This window comes from Balaenoptera musculus, chromosome X, assembly GCF_009873245.2.
Source record: "Balaenoptera musculus isolate JJ_BM4_2016_0621 chromosome X, mBalMus1.pri.v3, whole genome shotgun sequence".
Lineage (NCBI taxonomy): Eukaryota > Metazoa > Chordata > Mammalia > Artiodactyla > Balaenopteridae > Balaenoptera > Balaenoptera musculus.
In genome coordinates this window covers 123,829,992-123,849,448 of record NC_045806.1, presented here as the reverse complement: position 1 = coordinate 123,849,448, position 19,457 = coordinate 123,829,992, and the positions used below count along the sequence as shown (strand labels likewise).

The 19,457-nt window shown below is 41.9% G+C and overlaps 1 protein-coding gene across 2 annotated transcripts in view; it reads right to left on the bottom strand.

Moving 5' to 3' along the window:
• AFF2 (AF4/FMR2 family member 2) overlaps positions 1-19,457 on the bottom strand; it is a 487,741-nt gene that overhangs the window by 72,761 nt on the left and 395,523 nt on the right. For both annotated transcript variants that reach the window (XM_036840574.1, XM_036840575.1), the window contains one exon: positions 16,658-16,695. In XM_036840574.1, coding sequence (XP_036696469.1) covers positions 16,658-16,695 — 38 coding nt within the window. The remainder of the gene's footprint in view (positions 1-16,657; positions 16,696-19,457) is intronic.

Sequence of the window (19,457 nt, the reverse complement as noted above, 5' to 3'; positions counted from 1 at the left end):
AAAACTTGAAAAAGAACAAATTGGGAGGAATCACACTTCCCCATTTCAAAACCTATGACAAGGCTAGAGTAATCAAAGCCATTTCAAAACCTACTACAAAGCTATAGTAATCAAGACAATCAAGACAGTGTGGTACTGGAATAAGGATAGATATATAGATCAATGGACCAGAAATAAGCATGCAGAAATACTCTCACATTTATGTCTTTTCAACAAATGGGGCTGGGACAATTGGATTTCTACATGCAAAAGAATGAAGTTGGACCTCTACCTCACACCATATATAAAAATCAAGTCAAAATGAATCAAAGACATAAAAATAAGACCTAAGACCTAAAACTGTTAGAAGAAATCATAGGTGCAAACCTTCATGACTTCACGTTAGACAATGGGTTCTCAGATATGACACCAAAAGCACAATCAATAAAAGAGAAAAAATAGATAAGTTGGATTTCATCAAAATTAGAAACTTTTGGGCTTCCCTGGTGGCGCAGTGGTTGAGAATCTGCCTGCTAATGCAGGGGACACAGGTTTGAGCCCTGGTCTGGGAAGATCCCACATGCCGCGGAGCAATTAGGCCCGTGAGCCACAATTACTGAGCCTGCGCGTCTGGAGCCTGTGCTCCGCAACAAGAGAGGCCGCGATAGTGAGAGGCCCGCACACCGCGATGAAGAGTGGCCCCCACTTGCCACAACTAGAGAAAGCCCTCGCACAGAAACAAAGACCCAATACAGCCAAAAATAAATAAATAAATTAATTAATTTAAAAAAAAATTAGAAACTTTTGTGCTTCAAAGGACATCATCAAAAAGTTAAAAGACAACGCACAGAATAGAAGAAAACTTTTGCAAATCATATATGATAAGGGACTTGTATTGAGAATATATAAAGAATTATTACAACGCAATAATAAAAAGACACAGGATCTGAATAGGTATTTCTCCAAAGAAAATACAGAATTGGCCAATAAGCACATGAAAAAATGCTTAACACCATTAGCCATCAGGTAAATGCAAATCCAAACCGTAATGAGATTTCACTTCACACCCACTAAAATGACAATAAACAAAAAGAAGGATAATAACAAATGTTGGTGATAGTGCCAAGAAAGTGCAAGCCTCATACGCTGCTGGTGAGAATGTAAATGAGGCAGTCACTGTAGAAAATAGTCTGGCAGGTTCTCAAAAGGCTAAACATAGAATTACCATATGATCCAGCATTTCCACTCCTAGGTATATACCTAAAAGAATGACTACACAAAAACTTGTGCATCAATGTTCATAGCAGCACTATTCATAACAGTCAAAAAGGTGACAACAACCCAAATGTCCCTTGTTGATGAATGGATAAACATGATGTGGTCGATCCCTAAAATGGAATATTATACAGCCATAAAAAGGAATGAAGCACTGATTCATGCTACAGTATCGATGAACCTTGAAAACATGATGCTAAGTGAAGGAAGCCAGACACATAAGAGCACATGTTGTATTATTCCACTTATGTGAAATGTCCAGAATAGACAAATCCGTAGATACAGAAAGTAGATTAGTGGTAAGGGCTGGGAGGAGGGAAGAATGGCGAATGACTGCTTAATGGGCACAGGGTTTCATTTTGGGATGGTGGAAATGTTCTAAAATTGATCGTGGTGACTGTTGTACAAATCTGTGAATATACTATGTGAATTATATCTTAAAATAGCTAGTTTTAAAAATTGTGTCATCATCTCAAAAACACCAATGTATATGTCTAAAATAGAGACAGTTTTAAGAGAGGGATAGACATTACAGGAGATGCTGATCTGGACAGTATGGGTATTCATATTTATGTAATTCATCAGATCATAACTCCAATTTTCCAGTTCACTTTACCTGCTTACAATGGGGCTGTGGCTTGAAGACTGCTTAGGACCACTGTCTAGTTGATTCAGACTAGTGGCCCCCTTAGTAGCCCCCTTGGTAAGCTGGTGAACCTTCCAGGTTGTGCCCCAGTGGCTCCATATATCAACAGTAGGTTGGCTAAAGAAACTTGCTTCTGGCTCACTGAGGTACCCTCAAATGAGAATGACTTTGCTTAACTTACTGAGTTGACATCATTAATGCAACCCAGCTTTACTGATCCCAGCATGTCTCTAAGTAGATTGTGATATTCCATAGACGAAAGGCTTCTAGGTCAAACATGCTAGGGAACCACTGCAATAACCTATATTCCCCCTCTGAGAGATGCACAATGTCCATTAGAACGTTAAGGGCTCAAAATTCAACTTAGAAGAAAACTTTTAAACCCAGCATTTCCCGTATTTATTTGACCACTTTGCACCAAACACACACACCCACACATGCACCTGTTTGTTTTGTTTCCTGCATAACACCTATTAACATCCTTCAAAACACGATCCATGGACCACACTTTGGGAAATGCTAACTTAGCCCATCAACAATTGGCGGAAGGAAGAGAGAACTATGACCTTGAAGCTTTCACTATCTGAGGACGTTATCTTGCTTTGAAAAATTTTAATCTTAAAAAAGATGAACATGGGTGCATAACGCTCAAATCCCTAGAACAGTGTTTTCTAACCTTTTCCACATGTTAGTCCATGTAGGAAAGGATTGGAATAGTATGGTTTGTAGTCAAGAGACTCCAGGGCTCCTGGGTCCTGCCACCCCAAGTGTTACAAGGATCAGTAGACCTGCATTTCTGCAATCTATGCCACTAAAAAACTGTGGGGAAGTTCTGTTCTCCATAATCCATAGCCAAACCACCCTAATTCAACTATTTTCATGTCGGAGAATTAGTAGACAAGCTGTCTAGGTGATACTTGACTTATCTGGACATTGGAGAATTTGTGCGGACACTAGATTAATGTTTTTCACATCGCTGTGAGATTGACTATAGTTCTGTCGAGGCGGTAGGAAGCAGGTGAAGCATAGGGGTGATTTAACACCAAACTGCCAAATCCAGGAGCAGAACTGGATTCTTTGAGGAGTGAGACTGAGCATGGTTGTATCTACACACCTAGCTCTCTTTTTCCCCATCTTTAGCGAGATATAATTGACATATAACATCGTGTAAGTTTAAGGTGTATAACGTGATGATCTGATATACTATATTGCAAAACAAGTACCACAATCAGGTTAGGTAACACATCCATCACCTCAAATAGTTACATTTTTTTTGTCTGTGTGGTGAGAACTTTTAAGGTCAACTCTCTTAGCAACTTTCAAGTAGACAATACAGCATTGTTAACTATAGTCACCATGCTGTACATTACATCCCAGAACTTACTCATCTTAAAACTGAAAGTTTGTACCCTTTGACCATCTTCACCCATGTCCCCCCCAACTCTGGCAACTACTAATCTACTCTCTCCTTCTATGAGTTTGGTTTTCTTTTTAGATTCCACATATCAGTGAGATCATACAGTATTTGACTTTCTCTGTCTTATTTCACTTAGCATAATGACCTCAAGGTTCACCCATACTGTCACAAATGACAGGATTTCCTTCTTTTTTGTGTGGCTGAATAAGATTCCATCAGCTATAAAGTTGACCCTTGAACAACATGGGTTTGAACTGCATGGGGCCACTTATACATGGATTTTTTTTCACTAAATATGTACTGTGGTACTACATGATCCACAGTTTGTTGAATATGACTGTGGAGTTATACCTGGATTTTTGACTGTGTGCAGGAGTTGGTGCCCCTAATCCCCGTGTTGTTCAGGGTCGACTGTACATACAGCACATCTTCTTTATCCATTCATCTGTCGATGGACACTTAGGTTGTTTCCATGTCCTGGCTATTGTGAATAGTGCTGCTATGAGCGCTGGGATGCATGTGTCTTTTCAAATTAGAGTTTTCATCTTTTCTGGGTATATGCCCAGTAGTGTGATTGCTGGATCATATGGTAGCTCTATTTTTAGTTTTTTAAGGAACCTCCATACTGTTTTCCATAGTGGCTGCACCAATTTACATTCCTACCAACAGTAAACACTGAGAACTTTTAAGCAACCAGGATTCCTGTGCAAATGGCACGATGAGAACTGTTCATTGTGATAATCTTGCATGGTCTTCCTAAATCATCGACGAAGGATTAGATTATGTGTGGGATGGTCTCTGGATCAGACACTCCTGTAACTCCTTGAAAATCATTCTCTCTACATGTGGTAGTTCCATTAGCCAAATTATTTTGATGAACCAGAGCACTTCTTTCCCCAGGCCTCTCAAATAGCGAAAGAAGAAATATAACTTTTTTTTCAAACATAGCAATTTTGTATTTATTATTCATTTGCTGCCTTATTCTTGTTTTGGGGAATTTGAGGTATACTGAAGATTTTTGTAGCAGTAAAAATTCTTTCAAGGATCAGATTTCAGAAGGCTTCACCACGTGCTTTCACTTGAAAGACAAATCCAATTCGACATGAAGTTTCATTATGAAGAAACTGTTACATGTGATGACACTGGTTATTGAAAATTGAAATGAAGTGAGAGGAAGCTAACACCGACGTGTATGAGATTCTGCTTTCTTTGAATGACACAAAGAACTCAATATATCTAATCAGCTCCGTTATGCCCACTGGGAACTGAGCTCCGGTGCTACTGCATAGGGCTGCTTCTTGATTGCTGGAAACCCAAGTATTAAGCCTTATGTCAGGTACATCAGTAGTTAAAGAGCTTTGTGTGACTGCTGGATCCTGGGAATTGTTTTACTTTCCCTCTCTCGGTTAAAGTAATGGTAGTAATAATCTGGGCACAAAATTCATAGAAGAAGGGTCCCAACCAGTCAGCACAGACCGACATTTTGGCTTTTACACTTAACGTCTGAATTATTTTAAACCTAGAGGTAGGCATCGAGCCCATCACCTCTGATCAAGTTTTCTTGTGCTCTGATGAGTGGCCGTAAGCAGAGAGACTTTTAACAGCAACACAACAAGGGAATCTTCTCTCTCCTTCCTAGTGTAGGTTTTGCCTAAGAAGTTCAAGGGCTAAGATGCAGTATATACTTTGATGAGGGTCCACTCTGCTCTGTCTCCCACTCTTGTTCATAAAACTATCCTTTCTGTCTTTCCCTCCCCGCCAACTCTCCCATAACCATGAATCAAATAAGCTTTTGAGTACCTTTTCTTCAGTCTCCAGAGTCAGTGTCACCCCAAGGTTACCAGAGCCCCCTGATGTGTGGCTTCTACATCAGTTTTCTCCTTCCCTTCCTCTGTCCTGGAGGCTCGACATATTGTGTCTATAGTAGTCTCAGTTTGCACTTGGTGTAGTTTGGGAGCTGGGGTACATTTCTGAATTGGGGTCTCCTGTTTAGCTGTGCTGTCAAGATAACTCTGGATTCTTTTCATAATTAAAAAAGTCAACAAGCAGACAATGACTGTTGGATGAGCTATGCCTGCAAAGGTAGTATGAGAGCTTCACTACTCAGTGTCACCATTCTCCCTCCATAATTCTGCCCTGTCATCCATCCAAGAGCTTCAACGTCCTAGATCTTTGTGCCAAATTGTTTTATGATCAGCATTTGAAGTACAAACTACAGGGAGTCCTGCCATGACGAGTAAAATATTTAATGTGTATGTTAAAAGCTAGAATTTGATTACTGACCTGTTAGTCAATAAGTCCCCCAAACAATTCAAAGTAAATTTCCCTAATCTGTCTTGTTCTTTCACCCTGCCTGAAGGATCGCTAATGAATGTGCTGGCTGAATGAACAGAAAGATTGGGAACTCACACAGCACCGGCCTGGATAACGGGCCATGGGCACCAGAAACCTGTTCGTCCCATGCAAAGGTTCCTCTGGAGTACGTTCCTCATCCAGAGATGATTTTCCAATAAAATCAGCCTCGATTTTTGCAAGCATAAGAGCAATCCCCGAGGGAGGAGATCAGGCAATTCAATTCTAGGAACTGCTGTATGGGGCAAAATGAACCTTGAAGCAGTGTTATTTCCTGAAACACGGTCTTGTTTTTTAGTTTCTTTCAGACACATTGATATCCAGTGAGAAATTTGTTTTTTAAACTCCGTCTACTGAGATGTGACCAAAGGATTTAATTACTTACATATTCATGAAAATAACATGAGATGAAAGAAGGTTTGTTTCGTTTTACTGCTCCATAGAAGTTACTGCCTGAACCCTTGTGGCTTAAAGACCAGCTCCCTTAAAGAGAGAGCCAGGGCTATTGGTCAATGCGGACACTGGCCAAAGGCTTCTTCATGCTGTGACGGTGAAGTATGGGGGGAGGAGGAACCGGAGATCAGGAGCTTCTCAGACTCCCCAGCGCTGAGGAAGAGGGCAAGTGTGCGCGTTTTGGCATTGGCTGCTGTGTGTCCCATCCTGCTAGTTTCTGAGCATCAAGATGGCCTTTCCAAAAAATAGGAACCATTACGTGTTGTCACCTGTTAACTGAATGCTCTGTTTCCTTGTCCTAGAGTGGTAAAAATGTGCCTTCTGTCATTCTTGAGAATGCTTAATGACATCAAATGCAACTGCCTACGCCTAAGCCCCACCCACAGGGACACTGACATCTTTCCACCGCCCCCCCCCCCACACCGGCACCTTCCCTTCTAGCTCTATATAGACAGGACAGGTCACTTTAGAATGCCTCAGAGTTAAGCCCATATGGAATATTGACTCCTTTAAAGGAGCGCCTGGTTCCTTTCTAGGAAAAGTTATAACTCACATGAGGGCTAACAAGGAGAGTGCAAAATCAGGCTTCCTCTAAGATTCAACTCAGATTCATGCTGAACTATGAGAGTGGAACTTCAAAGTCATATCCTTAGACACCTGCACTCATTCATTCAACAAATACTGAGCTCCTACTGTATGCCAGGGACTGTTTGAGGTACTAAGGTTACAGCAGTGAGTAACAAAGTTCTCCCTCATATGGACCTGACATTCTCACGGAAAGTGATGCTTCAAAGCTTAGATAGATGCTAGCTAAATAGATCGATCTGACAGAGAGACAGACAGAAGGAGAGATACGGCATGCTAACAGTTGCTAAAGAGGAAAACTAAAGCAGGGTCAAGGTGATGGGGAGTGTCTATGCGGGAGGGGTTGCTATCTTGCACGGGGTGGTTGTCCAATGCTGCTGCTCTGGTTTTACAAAGCCTTTGTAAATTTCCTCTTCAGGGAATTCACTATCCACAAGAGAAAATCACTAATATCTTGAAACAATATTACATTGATTGTCTTGATTACCCACTTTTTCATCATCCATGACTCTAAATCACTGTCCTGGACTAGTTAGTTTTCAAAAGTTAAACCCCAATTCAAAGGTCTACCACCCATCACTAAGGACCAGCCGAAGAACCTCACACATGCGTGATGGAACTTCCCAAGAGGATCTCCCAAAAGCCTCTGCACCGCCATGACGTCCCTGAAGATGGGGCCGGCAATGCTCATCTCCGTTATTGCAGGGCAGCCCTCATTTGGGTAGATTTAAAAACACATAGCATTTTCTAGTTGCATCATATATGAAAACAGATGTTTCTGTAGTGCTAGGAAATAGTAGGGTCTCCTGTTTCTTTTAAACATCCTCCTCTACACTCTTGTTTCAATCACATCAAATCTATTTTTGGAAGTAGGTGGGGTTTAAATTACATATGAATGCATATACGTGTGTAGAGAGAGTATATACACGTCTACGCAGATCTTCAAAGTAAGCTTACCAGCTTGTTGAATTTGCTTAGTAAACCCTGGCGTCATGATTTGAGGCCAGTTAACCTTTCACTTAGCCAATGTGGGTAGTAATACACATCTCCAGCTGGTGGTAGAGAAATGAATAAGGTGTGCTTCTCCATGGAGATGCTATTATTAGCAGATTCCTGGCCACTCCCACTTAGAGGGTTTGATAACGCGGAGACCAGTGGGTGTGGATGAGCCTCTCGGCTGCCCCGGGCTTGCCCGGCCAGTAACTCACAGGGCCGCCATGGAGGTAGACAGCCATCCGCTCCCTGAAGCTGCTAACAAAATAAGCAAAAATCCAGAGTTTTCTGAAATATTTTCCCTAACTACGTGGACCCCACTTGTGGGAACATGGGGGTTAAGAGAAGAAGGAAAGCGGTCAAAATATTTGGGTGTGGCGAGGACAGGGAACTGGACACTGAGGAAAAGATCTGCAACGTCATCAGCAACAATTTTATCTCGGATTTAAATTACCTCGGAGCACGAGGGTAGACGGATGCACAGAGTATACAGATGTGTGTGCATGTAAAAACCGGATTATAACGACACGTGATCTACCGCCATGCTACAAATTCTACAAATGGAAACATTTTCCTGTGGAAGAATGATTTACCTTTTTTTTTTTTCTTTCTTTTTTTTAATGTTGACTCTCCAGATAACTGCTGCTGGTTTAGGCAAAAGCTTTAATAAAGCAGAAACTATTTGCTTCCTATTTCAGTCCCTGGCCAAAGTAAGTCATTCCTCCTGTCCTCAGTCTCCCTAAACTAGTGGTCAACGAAATAACTTATGATCCCCGGCTTCTGACTTTGAACGTGTTCTGTGGAAAATGCAGGACGGATTTAGCGTTTTGGAGCCCTGCGCATAGTTACCAGGGGGGCCATGCATCGTTTCTCTAGAAATAAAAACAGCCCTACTGTGCTTACATTTGTGGATGATAAAAATACATTCAGAAAGAATTTGTATGTCTGTGGAACGGATTCAGAAAACGAAGCTAGAATAATAGTGTTATGTGTCATGCCTACCGAAAATAGTATGTCTTAGTGTAGCCTAGATGTTTGAATAACGTGAAAGGTACTGTATGAAAATTAAAATTTTTCAAATGTAAGAAACAATCAAGGGTTGGTAAAGCCACAAGGGAACAGCTGGAGGCTCAGAGACGCCCTGCAGGAGCGAGAGTTACATAAAAGTCCACAGAGAAGGATTAGCCAGATGTAATCAGAAAGGATTTGATGTCTATTTCCCCACAAACATTTTTTAAAGGGTGCCTTATAATCCATCCCTACCTCGCACCTTTAACTTTCTGGAACAAAAGAATCCTGTTTAGCGTTTTCTTAGTTGTGTCTACACTGTACTACTCTCCTCTTCATGCTAAAAGTGGGGCCCGAGTCTTTGCCGGTGTGTTGCTTCCAGTAAGCTTGGTATTTCCTGCTCCTGTGAAAAACGCCTCTTCTCCTTAGCTGCCTCGACCTCTCAGATATTGCTCACAACACGCATGTGCTTTCCTCTCGTCGTGCCTTTTGAAAGTGTTGTTCTCTTTTGAATGGCTTCATCCCCACTGTTCACTGGGGCCCCTGCTGAGCTAGGGAGAGCCCCCTCCAAGCAGGTGCTCGATCCTGCATCCCATCCACGGAAGATGCTGCATATGCTTCAATCGCAGAGCCTGTAGGGCACGATGTGTCCGTTTCCTCCCAGAGTGTGCCAACTTTCAGGGCAGAAGCTTTCCCTAACTCCTCTCCCTTTCAATGGAACCTGGCACACAGTAGGTGCACAAATCATGTTGGTTAAAAGAACACATGGCATGACTTCTTGGAATTTCGAGCAGATCAGCCATGTGATTCTGAGTTTTCAACAGTTTTCTGAAAGATCGCTGAATGGTAATGTTAAAATAAAATTCTAGGGCTTCCCTGGTGGCGCAGTGGTTGAGAATCTGCCTGCCAATGCAGGGGACACGGGTTCGAGCCCTGGTCTGGGAAGATCCCACATGCCGCGGAGCAACTAGGCCCGTGAGCCACAACTACTGAGCCTGCGTGTCTGAAGCCTGCGCTCCGCAACAAGAGAGGCCGCGATAGTGAGAGGCCCGTGCACCGCGATGAAGAGTGGCCCCCGCTTGCCGCAACTAGAGAAAGCCCTCGCACAGAAACGAAGACCTAACACAGCCATAAATAAATAAATAAAATTTAAAATAAAAATTTAAAAAAGTAAAATAAAATTCTAGGTGTAACTCTTACGTATCAAAAACTGAGTTGACTTGTGTGCATGGATTAAACAAAGTCGTCCATTTTTGTTTAAGCAGCAAATGCTTATACGAAGCACAGAGTTAGAAAGTAACATGTTACTTAATGAAGTACAGGATAAAAAAAGGTGTTTTCAAAATGTTGCTTAAAAAAGTGGCTGAATTTCCTTTAAAATGGTTTGACTGCACCTTTGCTGGCTTGCTTGAGGCCGCTCTGCTGCACCAATAACTGGGTGCTTTCTGTTTCCATTTTATCATCATGGTTCTTAGTGTTAATTGACCACCTAAAGAAGAAACGTTCTCATCAAGCTTTTAGAAAGATGAGTGGTGATAATGAGACAAACCAACATGCTTGAAGTTTTGAAGAAACTCTTCCTTATAAAGTTAACATAATCGAAGTTGGCATAATTGTTAAAGTGCCTGCAAATGTGCGGATTCATTAATTTTTGAAGCATTTGTTGTCATATTCTCAGAAACCAAACTGTTACCAAGGTTAGATAATAAGACTTCTAAAGCCAACAACAAATTTATAGGCACTGAAAGTGACCATGTGTGTCCTAAGAGGTGATGAGAACAAGGCAGCAGGTTCAAAGTGGAAAGAGTTGCTGGAATCTCGGGGTTCTGGGCAGTCCACTCTCTAGGTCTCAGTTGTCTCCTCTGAGATTCCCTAGATGATGCTACTCCAATTACCAAGGAAAAGGAGGGTGCCCAGAAATCTGTGCAAGTTTCATTAGCTATGAAGATGACTGCTAGAACCTTCTGCCTCCAATTATAGCTATCTGGACGACACAGAGAGCACATTTTATTTTACGTAGCTGTTTAAAAAGAGGTTTTATTGTTATCTTTCCTTTAACTACCTTTAAAATGGCCAGAGCCGAATAGAGGGTGACTATGCTTTAGCTGACATCGTAGAGAGCACACTGATGACTGCTGGCTTCAGGGATCTCATTCAGAGGGACCTAACCCTAAATGTCCCCTCCCCTCATTGAGAACTGCTCCGCAGGACACCCACAACTGATAAAAATCACTGACAGTGTGACACAGTAAAAGACACAGGAGATAGTCTATCATTTCAGACATGGGGGATTTCTTTCCTTCCCGTGGTGGACTTTTTCAATCATCTGCTCACCTCGAATACTCTCGTTAGAGACTGGACACCAATTAATAGGTCCTAGGTTTCTCAAACCACCTACGGAGGCCAGGCCTCCATGTGGTCCTTTTATTTTGCATAGACCGGAGCATCCGATTCTGTATCCCATGAACCACTGTGCTGGATAAAGGTGCCCTCTGGTCCAACACACACATTTGGGAAACCCTGGGTAAGACAAAGATAAGTTGGCCTCTTTCTACAGGACCTCTCTGAGCCTGCGTTATTCACAGGGTGCTCCAGGAAAGGGCTGGCACAGTGTCTGCCAAAGCTCCGTGGTGCTGGAGCCTTTTGTTCCAAAAGGAGACAGTCCCACAAGACTCGGCAGAACACGGTACAGACTCCATGGCCTTATCATTCTGAGAGGACATGGAGATTGCAGGGATGCAAGTCACCTTTGGTCACAGGGGTCATCTAAAAGGCTCAACCCAACATCCTTGGAGCCATGTTAATCTATCTAACATATTTCTTTAAAACTTTAGTGATGTGGCTTGTCCCTCATTTCATGAATGCACGAGGCAGAAATTATGGGAAAAGGCATTGTGTGCCCGTGTGCCCGTGTGCATGTGTGTGTATAAACGCATATATCACATATGCAATGTTTATGATGTATGGGCTGGTACGCATCTACATCAAACTTTAACATCAAGTATTTCCTCAAATAAGCATCATTATAAAACAAAATTTGAAGCTTTGGTTTATGTTTAAGAGGTGGAAGAACCATATAAATAATCTAGCTGAGGTGTGTAGCAAGGAAGGAACATATCCGATTTCACACCACAAGCTAGTGTTAGATTCAGGACTAGACCCCAGGTCCACGGGCTCTTTGTTTACGTTTAATAACTAGTGGACTAATTGATGATTCACAGTAACAAGGTAGAGGTCTTCAATGTTATGCGACTCTACCAAGCTCATTTCTTTTATGTGGATAAGCTCCGAGGGCCCTAGGCCATCATTTCTTGGGAGCCTCAGTTTCCAGCCGGTCCTTTCACTGTCTGCCACCTCAGCACCAGTGTCTCAAGCCAGCAGTCTCTGAAGTCCTGGTCCTAACGTCCCTTCCTCCACTCCCCCTCCCCTATCTTCTCCAATAGTGATAACCAGAAGCACTTTCCATCCCGAGAGCTTCCCTTGTACCTTATCTGTCCCCACTTAACAAACATATGTCTCTCTATCTTGTATTTAGTTCTTTACAAACCGATTTGATCTCTCCTCCTGGACTCTAAACTCCTCGAGGGTAAGACCTGTGTCAGATTTATTTTTAATTCCCCCAGCATCTATCACAGTTCCTGGAATGCTGGCGATCCTCAATAAATATTCACTGGATGAATAAATGAATAATGCACAAACATCGTGGTCAGGAAAATCTTTGTGGCTATTTGTCATTTTCAATAATGAAACCACCATATCTATAAGATGGATCAGTGCCTAAAGAAAGCTGTAATTTCCTAAGCAGAGTGGATTCGGATCCCGATTTGTGAAAGACAACCACCATGTTGCTTAACGTTGTTAACGTGTAAACGCAAGGAAGAATTTTATGCTTGATAACTGCTTGCTGCCCACCCTTTTGGTAACAGATGTCAACCTCGGTTAGATTCAACTCAACTTATTAGTGCATGGCTTTTAGCCAAAAGCAATTCACATTTGCAGAAGTGTACTACCACATATGTCTTAATAACAGAAATGTGTTTTTTAAAAAAATGTATGTGATAAGTCACATATGGTAAAAGAAATCTGTACATCTCTCAGGCCTTGTTGCCACAATGAAGCTTGCAGATAATTGCTGCAGAACGTTCACAGACAAGCGAAAGTCTCTCTGACACATTAAAGAGGCACAGTTTGAACATACTAATCAAGCTTTGATACGGGCATGGTTCCAGTTGACTGATAGGTACACCAGCATCTCTTGTCCTGATCACTGATCTTAAGAACGTACAATTTTGATTCTTATCCTCAGAGGTAATATTGAATGTTTCAAGGTAAAGTCGTTAGTGTATCCAGGTACATTATGTGCTTACATTCACTAAGCATATATTTAATTTCTCCTTTGTATGGAGTGTAATTAATGTGTACCACCATCTCCCTACGGTGATGAAAGAAGCTTACAACCATGAAGGTATTAAAAATAAATTAAACAAGTGGTTGAGAAATAGGGAGGGGGGAGGCGAACCTTTAGAGAAGAAAATATACAAAGTAAATAACATTGTGAATCATTTACCCTCACTTGAATTGAAAGCTTAATTAGCCTTAGTTAGATCTTGGGAAGTAATAGAATTTTAGAAAATGTATATGCCATTTGCAATATATCCATCTACACACAACTTGGAAGACTACCAACATGCTCCAGCTATGTGTTTACGGGTTTCTGAGGCACCACTGCCCCGTCAATGGACCTCATATCCATAACGATTTTCAATGATCCTGAATTCAGAATGGTCTCTGTGCTCTGAATAAGGATTAGGTGATACCTCAGCCCCAGAAAGTCCTGAACACAAGATAAAGGGCTCAGTAAATACCTACTCAGTGTTTTAGAGGACAAAAAGAGAAAGGGTTCATAGTTTAACTTTCACTGTCATGGAAAAGTTTACATCTGCGCCTTTTCCTACCTGACCAACCAGAGCAGGGGTCAGCAAACTTTTTCTGTAAGGGGCCAGATAGTAAATATTTTTGGATTGGTGGTTTGTACAGTCTCAACTCTGCCACTGTAGCACAGAAGGAGCCACAGGCGATACTGAAACAAATGAGTGTAGCTGTGTGCCAATAAAACTTCTTTTATGGACACTGAAATTTGAATTTCATATAATTTTCACATGCCATGTAATAGTCTTCTTTTGATTTTTTTCCCCAACCATTTGCCAAACTCTGCACCAGAGGATGACATCCAATCACACATAATGATCATCTTCACCAATCTGTGTTCATACGTGAGTTGTAAATGATGCCTCCAGACCTCTACTTTTCCAGCAAGGCTGTACACACTTTTCATTGTACGCCCAAACAATCACATGTTAATTCTCATATACAAGATCAAGCCAATAACTGGTCAGAGGCAAAGCAGTTAGTATGAACCAGAGCAACGTAGGAACATTTTACACATGGCATGAATCAGAAGAAGAGAATGGACGCCTTGGTCAGTTACAACATACGAACCCTTTGGCCCTGACACTCTACTAGGGTAGGTACCAGTCTTATTAAGCCTCCAGGCCATGTTCCTGAAAGGACTGTTTTCTGGGATGTGTCCAATTTGTTTACTTGTTCGTTCATTCAGAAAACACGTAACAAACCCTGACTCTACTTGGGATCGCAGTGCACTGTGTGTAACTGAAATTCTCTGGCAGACATCAGAAACGGAAGGAGGACCACTATACGTAAAACTTTAAAAAACTTCGCTTCTGCTCTGCTGTCAGGCAGTTTAATTGAGCCGTGCTCTGAAATTCCTGTCCCTGAGCTAAGGTCTTGAAGAAGGCTGTCTTCTTAAAGTACCCAGATGGCTGTGGCTGGGCAACTGAGCTAGGTATCAGGTATTAGGTACCAAATGCAACACGACACTCAAACTCACGCTGACAGCGGTATCTTATTTAATTAGAAGACAATTCTAAACACCTACCAGTTGGTTGTGACTTAGGTTTGTTACTGGACAGATCTTCAAATATATTTAAAAGTAAAACATTGTTCCACATTCTATTAGTAATCCTTTGGCTCTTCTAGTTTTTCTGTTTTCTCTTTACAACATTCCTTAAAGTGCTAGACATTCGATAGAGTCTGTACTGTGAATTAGCCAGAGCTCATAAAAAATATACTTATCTGTAGGGTCGAATTCTCACAAGGAGCAGACAGAAAACTCGTCCCACTTCCAGGCCATCAGTACGATTTAATGAAGCCCCGCACACTGCCAATAGGCTGTCTTGTGCACGCAAAGATGGAGCTTGGGACTCACTTCCTATCGGGAGGGCTTGAACTTGGAGATGTCTGTCCCACTGAGGGCCAGATTTACACTCCGCCAGCCTCTGCCCCATCCCTCGTGACCTGGGGCATGCATCTGCCCGCGGGTGGACTGCAGGGAGGGGTGCAGTCGGACTATGGGAAAGAAGATCACTAATGGCCCACCCAGGGACTCAAGACCTGGCCTTGGCCTCATTAGCACCATCCTCTAATCCATGGAGCTTGCCTGCCATGGGCTCGCAGTAGAGAAGCCTTCCGGGCAAAGACAGAAAAGAAAGCAGGCTGCAGAGAAGATTTCAACCCCAACCAAACAACCAGACCAAAATTCAGCTACTAAAAATGCTCCCATAGGACGACTATAGCATAATACATCTCCAGACCACAGATAGCCCTCCAGAGGCTACAGAAGGCTGATAAGGAATATTCCATGGCCTAAGAAAATTAAATTTAAAAACAAAGTACACAAAACCTTTTGGAAAGATGAATTGGAGCTTGGATTTAATGGTGTGCTAAACACTACCCTGGTGACTTGGAAAAGTTAATTATTTTATAAAACACAAGCAGCCCTCTTGTCACTGGCATTAGCTGAACCATTCTCCCAGAAACTGTTAAAAATCAATGCAGTCCCAACTAGATAACTGTATAATTAACTATATATATCCAACTCTATCAATAATAACATTAAATGTGAATGGATTTAACAATCCAGTCAAAAGGCAGAGACTGTAAGACTGGGGAAAAAAACAAGATTTGACTATATGCCATCTACAGGAGACACACTTTATATTAAAAGATACAGATTAAAAAACAAATCAATGCACTCCCCATTTCTGCATTTGTTATCCACTCTAATGGAAGTCGGCTGACATAAGTTAACACATAGTTCCTAGAGATGTGATATTACCAGACCTGTAGTAACCTGGCAAATAGAGCAGATCTTCCCTAGGCCACATGGCTGGTGGAACTGGTATGCATCATAACACTGCAATCAGATGTCACAAACCCAAATGACAAGACAGCCATCTTTAATTTGAAAGTCTCCCTTCTGGAAGAGACAGGCTGTCTAAGATGTACTATATTTAAAAGAGTGCCATGCAGCTTGTTTATAATTTAAGAGTGTCTCATAAAATGCCTTGGAAATAGCTCTCTGTTAGCTAGAAAAACCTTCAGTTAAATATATTTTTATGAGCTTTTCATTAACAGAGTAGCGAGGCCTTGATGCTGAGGTGCCAAACCTCCCCACGTGGCTGGAAATCACTTGGCACATTTTCAGCCATTTACGTCTCTGTCATAGGTCCAAGGTTTGCAATTAAAAATGTAATCTTTTTAGCATGTGCAAAACCCAAAGGCTTGAAGTACTCTGCATTGAATATGATTATAATAGTATTTGGCAGCTATTCATGGACGGCACATATTAATTTATGTAAACTGGGCATAACTTGGAGCACTTCCTCATCAGGACCACAGGAAAAATCAAAAAGCTGGTCCCTGCTCATTGGAGGGTTTTTTTTTCTGCTTGTTTTGTTTTTGTTTTTGTTTTTAAATTGTCACGAATAGAGATGAACTCAAAATCAAGGTCTCTTTTATGACCTTCTTTTTTCACATGCCTGGAGTACATTCAAATGAACATTTCCAACTAATAAAAAAAAATAACTTACTTTCCAGGATTATTCTTAGATTTTGCCTTTTCAACAGCCTGTGAACAGAAGAAAAAAAATGCAATTAGACAACATTAGCAGGCATAATCTTTGTAACTAGTTATCAAAACAATAAGCAATATAAAATGCTCTTCAGAAACATGAGGAGCTAACCAAGGCAGGCTGCTGGAGATAAGCAGACGGGAGACCCAGAAAGCAATTTTCCTCTCCCGGGGAGCGTGGTTACTGGTCCAAGTGCAGCTTTCAGACACAGGCGGGCACTGCCAGGGCTGCCTGGGAAATTCAGCAGTGCCTGTGACAGTGGGCCCTTAGGGTCATAACTCCATCCTCCTCTCTCCACTTTTCCCTCTGATTTTTTTTTTTTAACTTGAGCCCTGTGCTTGTGGAAAACAGCGATCATTAAGAACTCCCCCACTCCCACTCCATCCTTTCATGTTCTGGAAAATGGCTAATTTCAAAGGACCACACTGCCATCCACATTCTGAGATAAGACTCAACTCCATCTTCCTCATGACTCCCCTAAGTTTCCTGGATGGTTCTCCTTTCTGTTTGGGCTGACCATCTGTTGATCGCTAGAAAGGGATGGATGATTTATTGAGACCTTGTCTCTGTTGGGTGAAAGAGGACAGAGAATCTGGTTTATTGTTCTTTTTTGTGAGTGTATTTTGAGCTCAAATAAATTGAGAATGTATACCGAGAAGAGACCAGGTCTTTAAAATGGACGTGTGAACTTTGTATACGCTTGACTTATGTCTGAAATTTTAGAATTAAAACTATAAGCTCTCTGTATCTGTCTGTATGTTTATATGTCTGTAATTCAGAAAAGTCTTTCCCTCTAATTATGTGAATATGTAATATTTTCCTACCTCCAGATAATACCAACCAATTAGATTTTAAATCCCTTACACTAAAGGAGCCCATTGTGATTGGCTTAGAGATAAGTAAGTATTCATATAATTGGCCATTCTCAATATTTCAGAAATATCTCATCTCCCTCCTCCGCGTGCGCCTGCTTGGCTTATGACAGGGTGTGGAGGCAGACACAGAGGTAATGGTCATGGGCACATCTGGGGATTTTTAGATCTCTGGTGGGAAACCGTTTACCCTGCATTGCTCCGGCCCCCTGGCTGCACCTGCCCGGTGATAGAAAGGCCAAAGTATCCATTTCTAAAATCATTTTTATTAGCAGATACCACAAAAGGGCAAGGGCTGACCGATGGCTTGGATCAATTTCCTCCCGTGGAACCTTTAAGAAAACACACACCAAATCATCGAAATGAGGAAATCTCTGGGCCTCTCGGCCTGTGTGCCTTAGATATGGAGGCTGGTCCCAGTTTATTGCTGAACCCATTGATCTGTGTACAGTCCATTTATCATTCATGGAAAGAGCTAGTGATCTTCACAGTATATTAGAAGAAACAACTCAGATCATCTGTCAACAGCCCTCTTATTTCTGTTTCCCTCTCCACAGGGATTGCATCTCCTTCGATTCTTCTGGAATTAAAATGTTGCTAGGCAACACCGCTGGGGGCGCTGATGGCAGAATGGCTACAGTCTATCAAACTGTTTAAGCACCTGGAGGGTTATAGTGATGATTTTTTTTCATACTTCTGTAGCATAATTATGTAATCAGAACCAAACTTGTACCCCGCCAAACTCTTTCAGGCTGTAGAAATAACATTCAGTATGGGGAGCGTTGAAGCAGCGGTTTGCCAACCTCAGGGTTCTTCAGACTCTTTTAAAAGGTATCCATTTGGAGACCTTTATATCTGTGAATCCTGGAGGTGGGTGAGGGCTAAGAGATGAAGAGAATACTGCTATAAATTAGAAGGCAGAGGCAACCACTTGTAACAATTTATAATCTAACATTGGACTTGACATTCTGAATGACCAAGGCATAAGCATACTGAACCTTTCTATGCATAACAACAACTCAGTGCACTTGGAAGCAATTTGTTTTAAATCAATGAAATACTTCCCCAGTTTAGACATTAGTGTTGGAAATCCAAGTCCTTCTCTTCTATTAAGTCTCAGGTTCTGTTTCTAGATAAATACCCGTTAATATTTGGGCACTTTCTTTGGCTCGGTAGGCAAAAATCATTTTCTCACCATCTGTGCCTGAGGTTGAATTTTGGCAAGTATAGTGAGAAAGAGAGGGAATGAGGTAACAGGTGAAAATGAGGAAACAAGGACTATGCGTCTGGCTGGCCCAGTCATCTCTCACAGGTGTTTAGGGTATGAATGCCTGTCTCTGAGCAGTCCCTTAAGGGATGCTGAAAGGAAGAGCCAGATGCCGGCAAGGAGTGGGGGAGAGACCTTGACCTTCACTACAGAAGCGCAGCCAGTCTGCACGCCCACGCTGGCCTTTTCTACCACCTTTTCTCCCCCAGTCCTGGCTGGTGGAATAGGATATGGCAGCGGGCTGAAGACAGGCCATTGTGGAAATCACGTGAATCCACTTTTCCCAACCCCTTAAAATCCAAACAAATCTGTTCTTAAAGAAGACTTAGATTATCACAAAGTAATGGACACGGTGTTCCAGTGGTTTCCTTTTAAAGCGAGCTAGATGTGATGGGCTGAGCATGCCACTGGCAGAAGACGGGGAGGAGAGAAATCAAAGCGACATTGCTTAACCTAGCTTTGATTCAGTGACATGTTTTCTGAAAAGTCCTCTCTTCTCTGCGTGTCGGGACTGTCACTTAGACCCAGTTATTTTTCTCTAATCAGGAGGCACATAATCATGTTCAAGGCCAGTTTCTTTGAAACATATGTCTTTTTATACAGTCATTATAGGAAAATA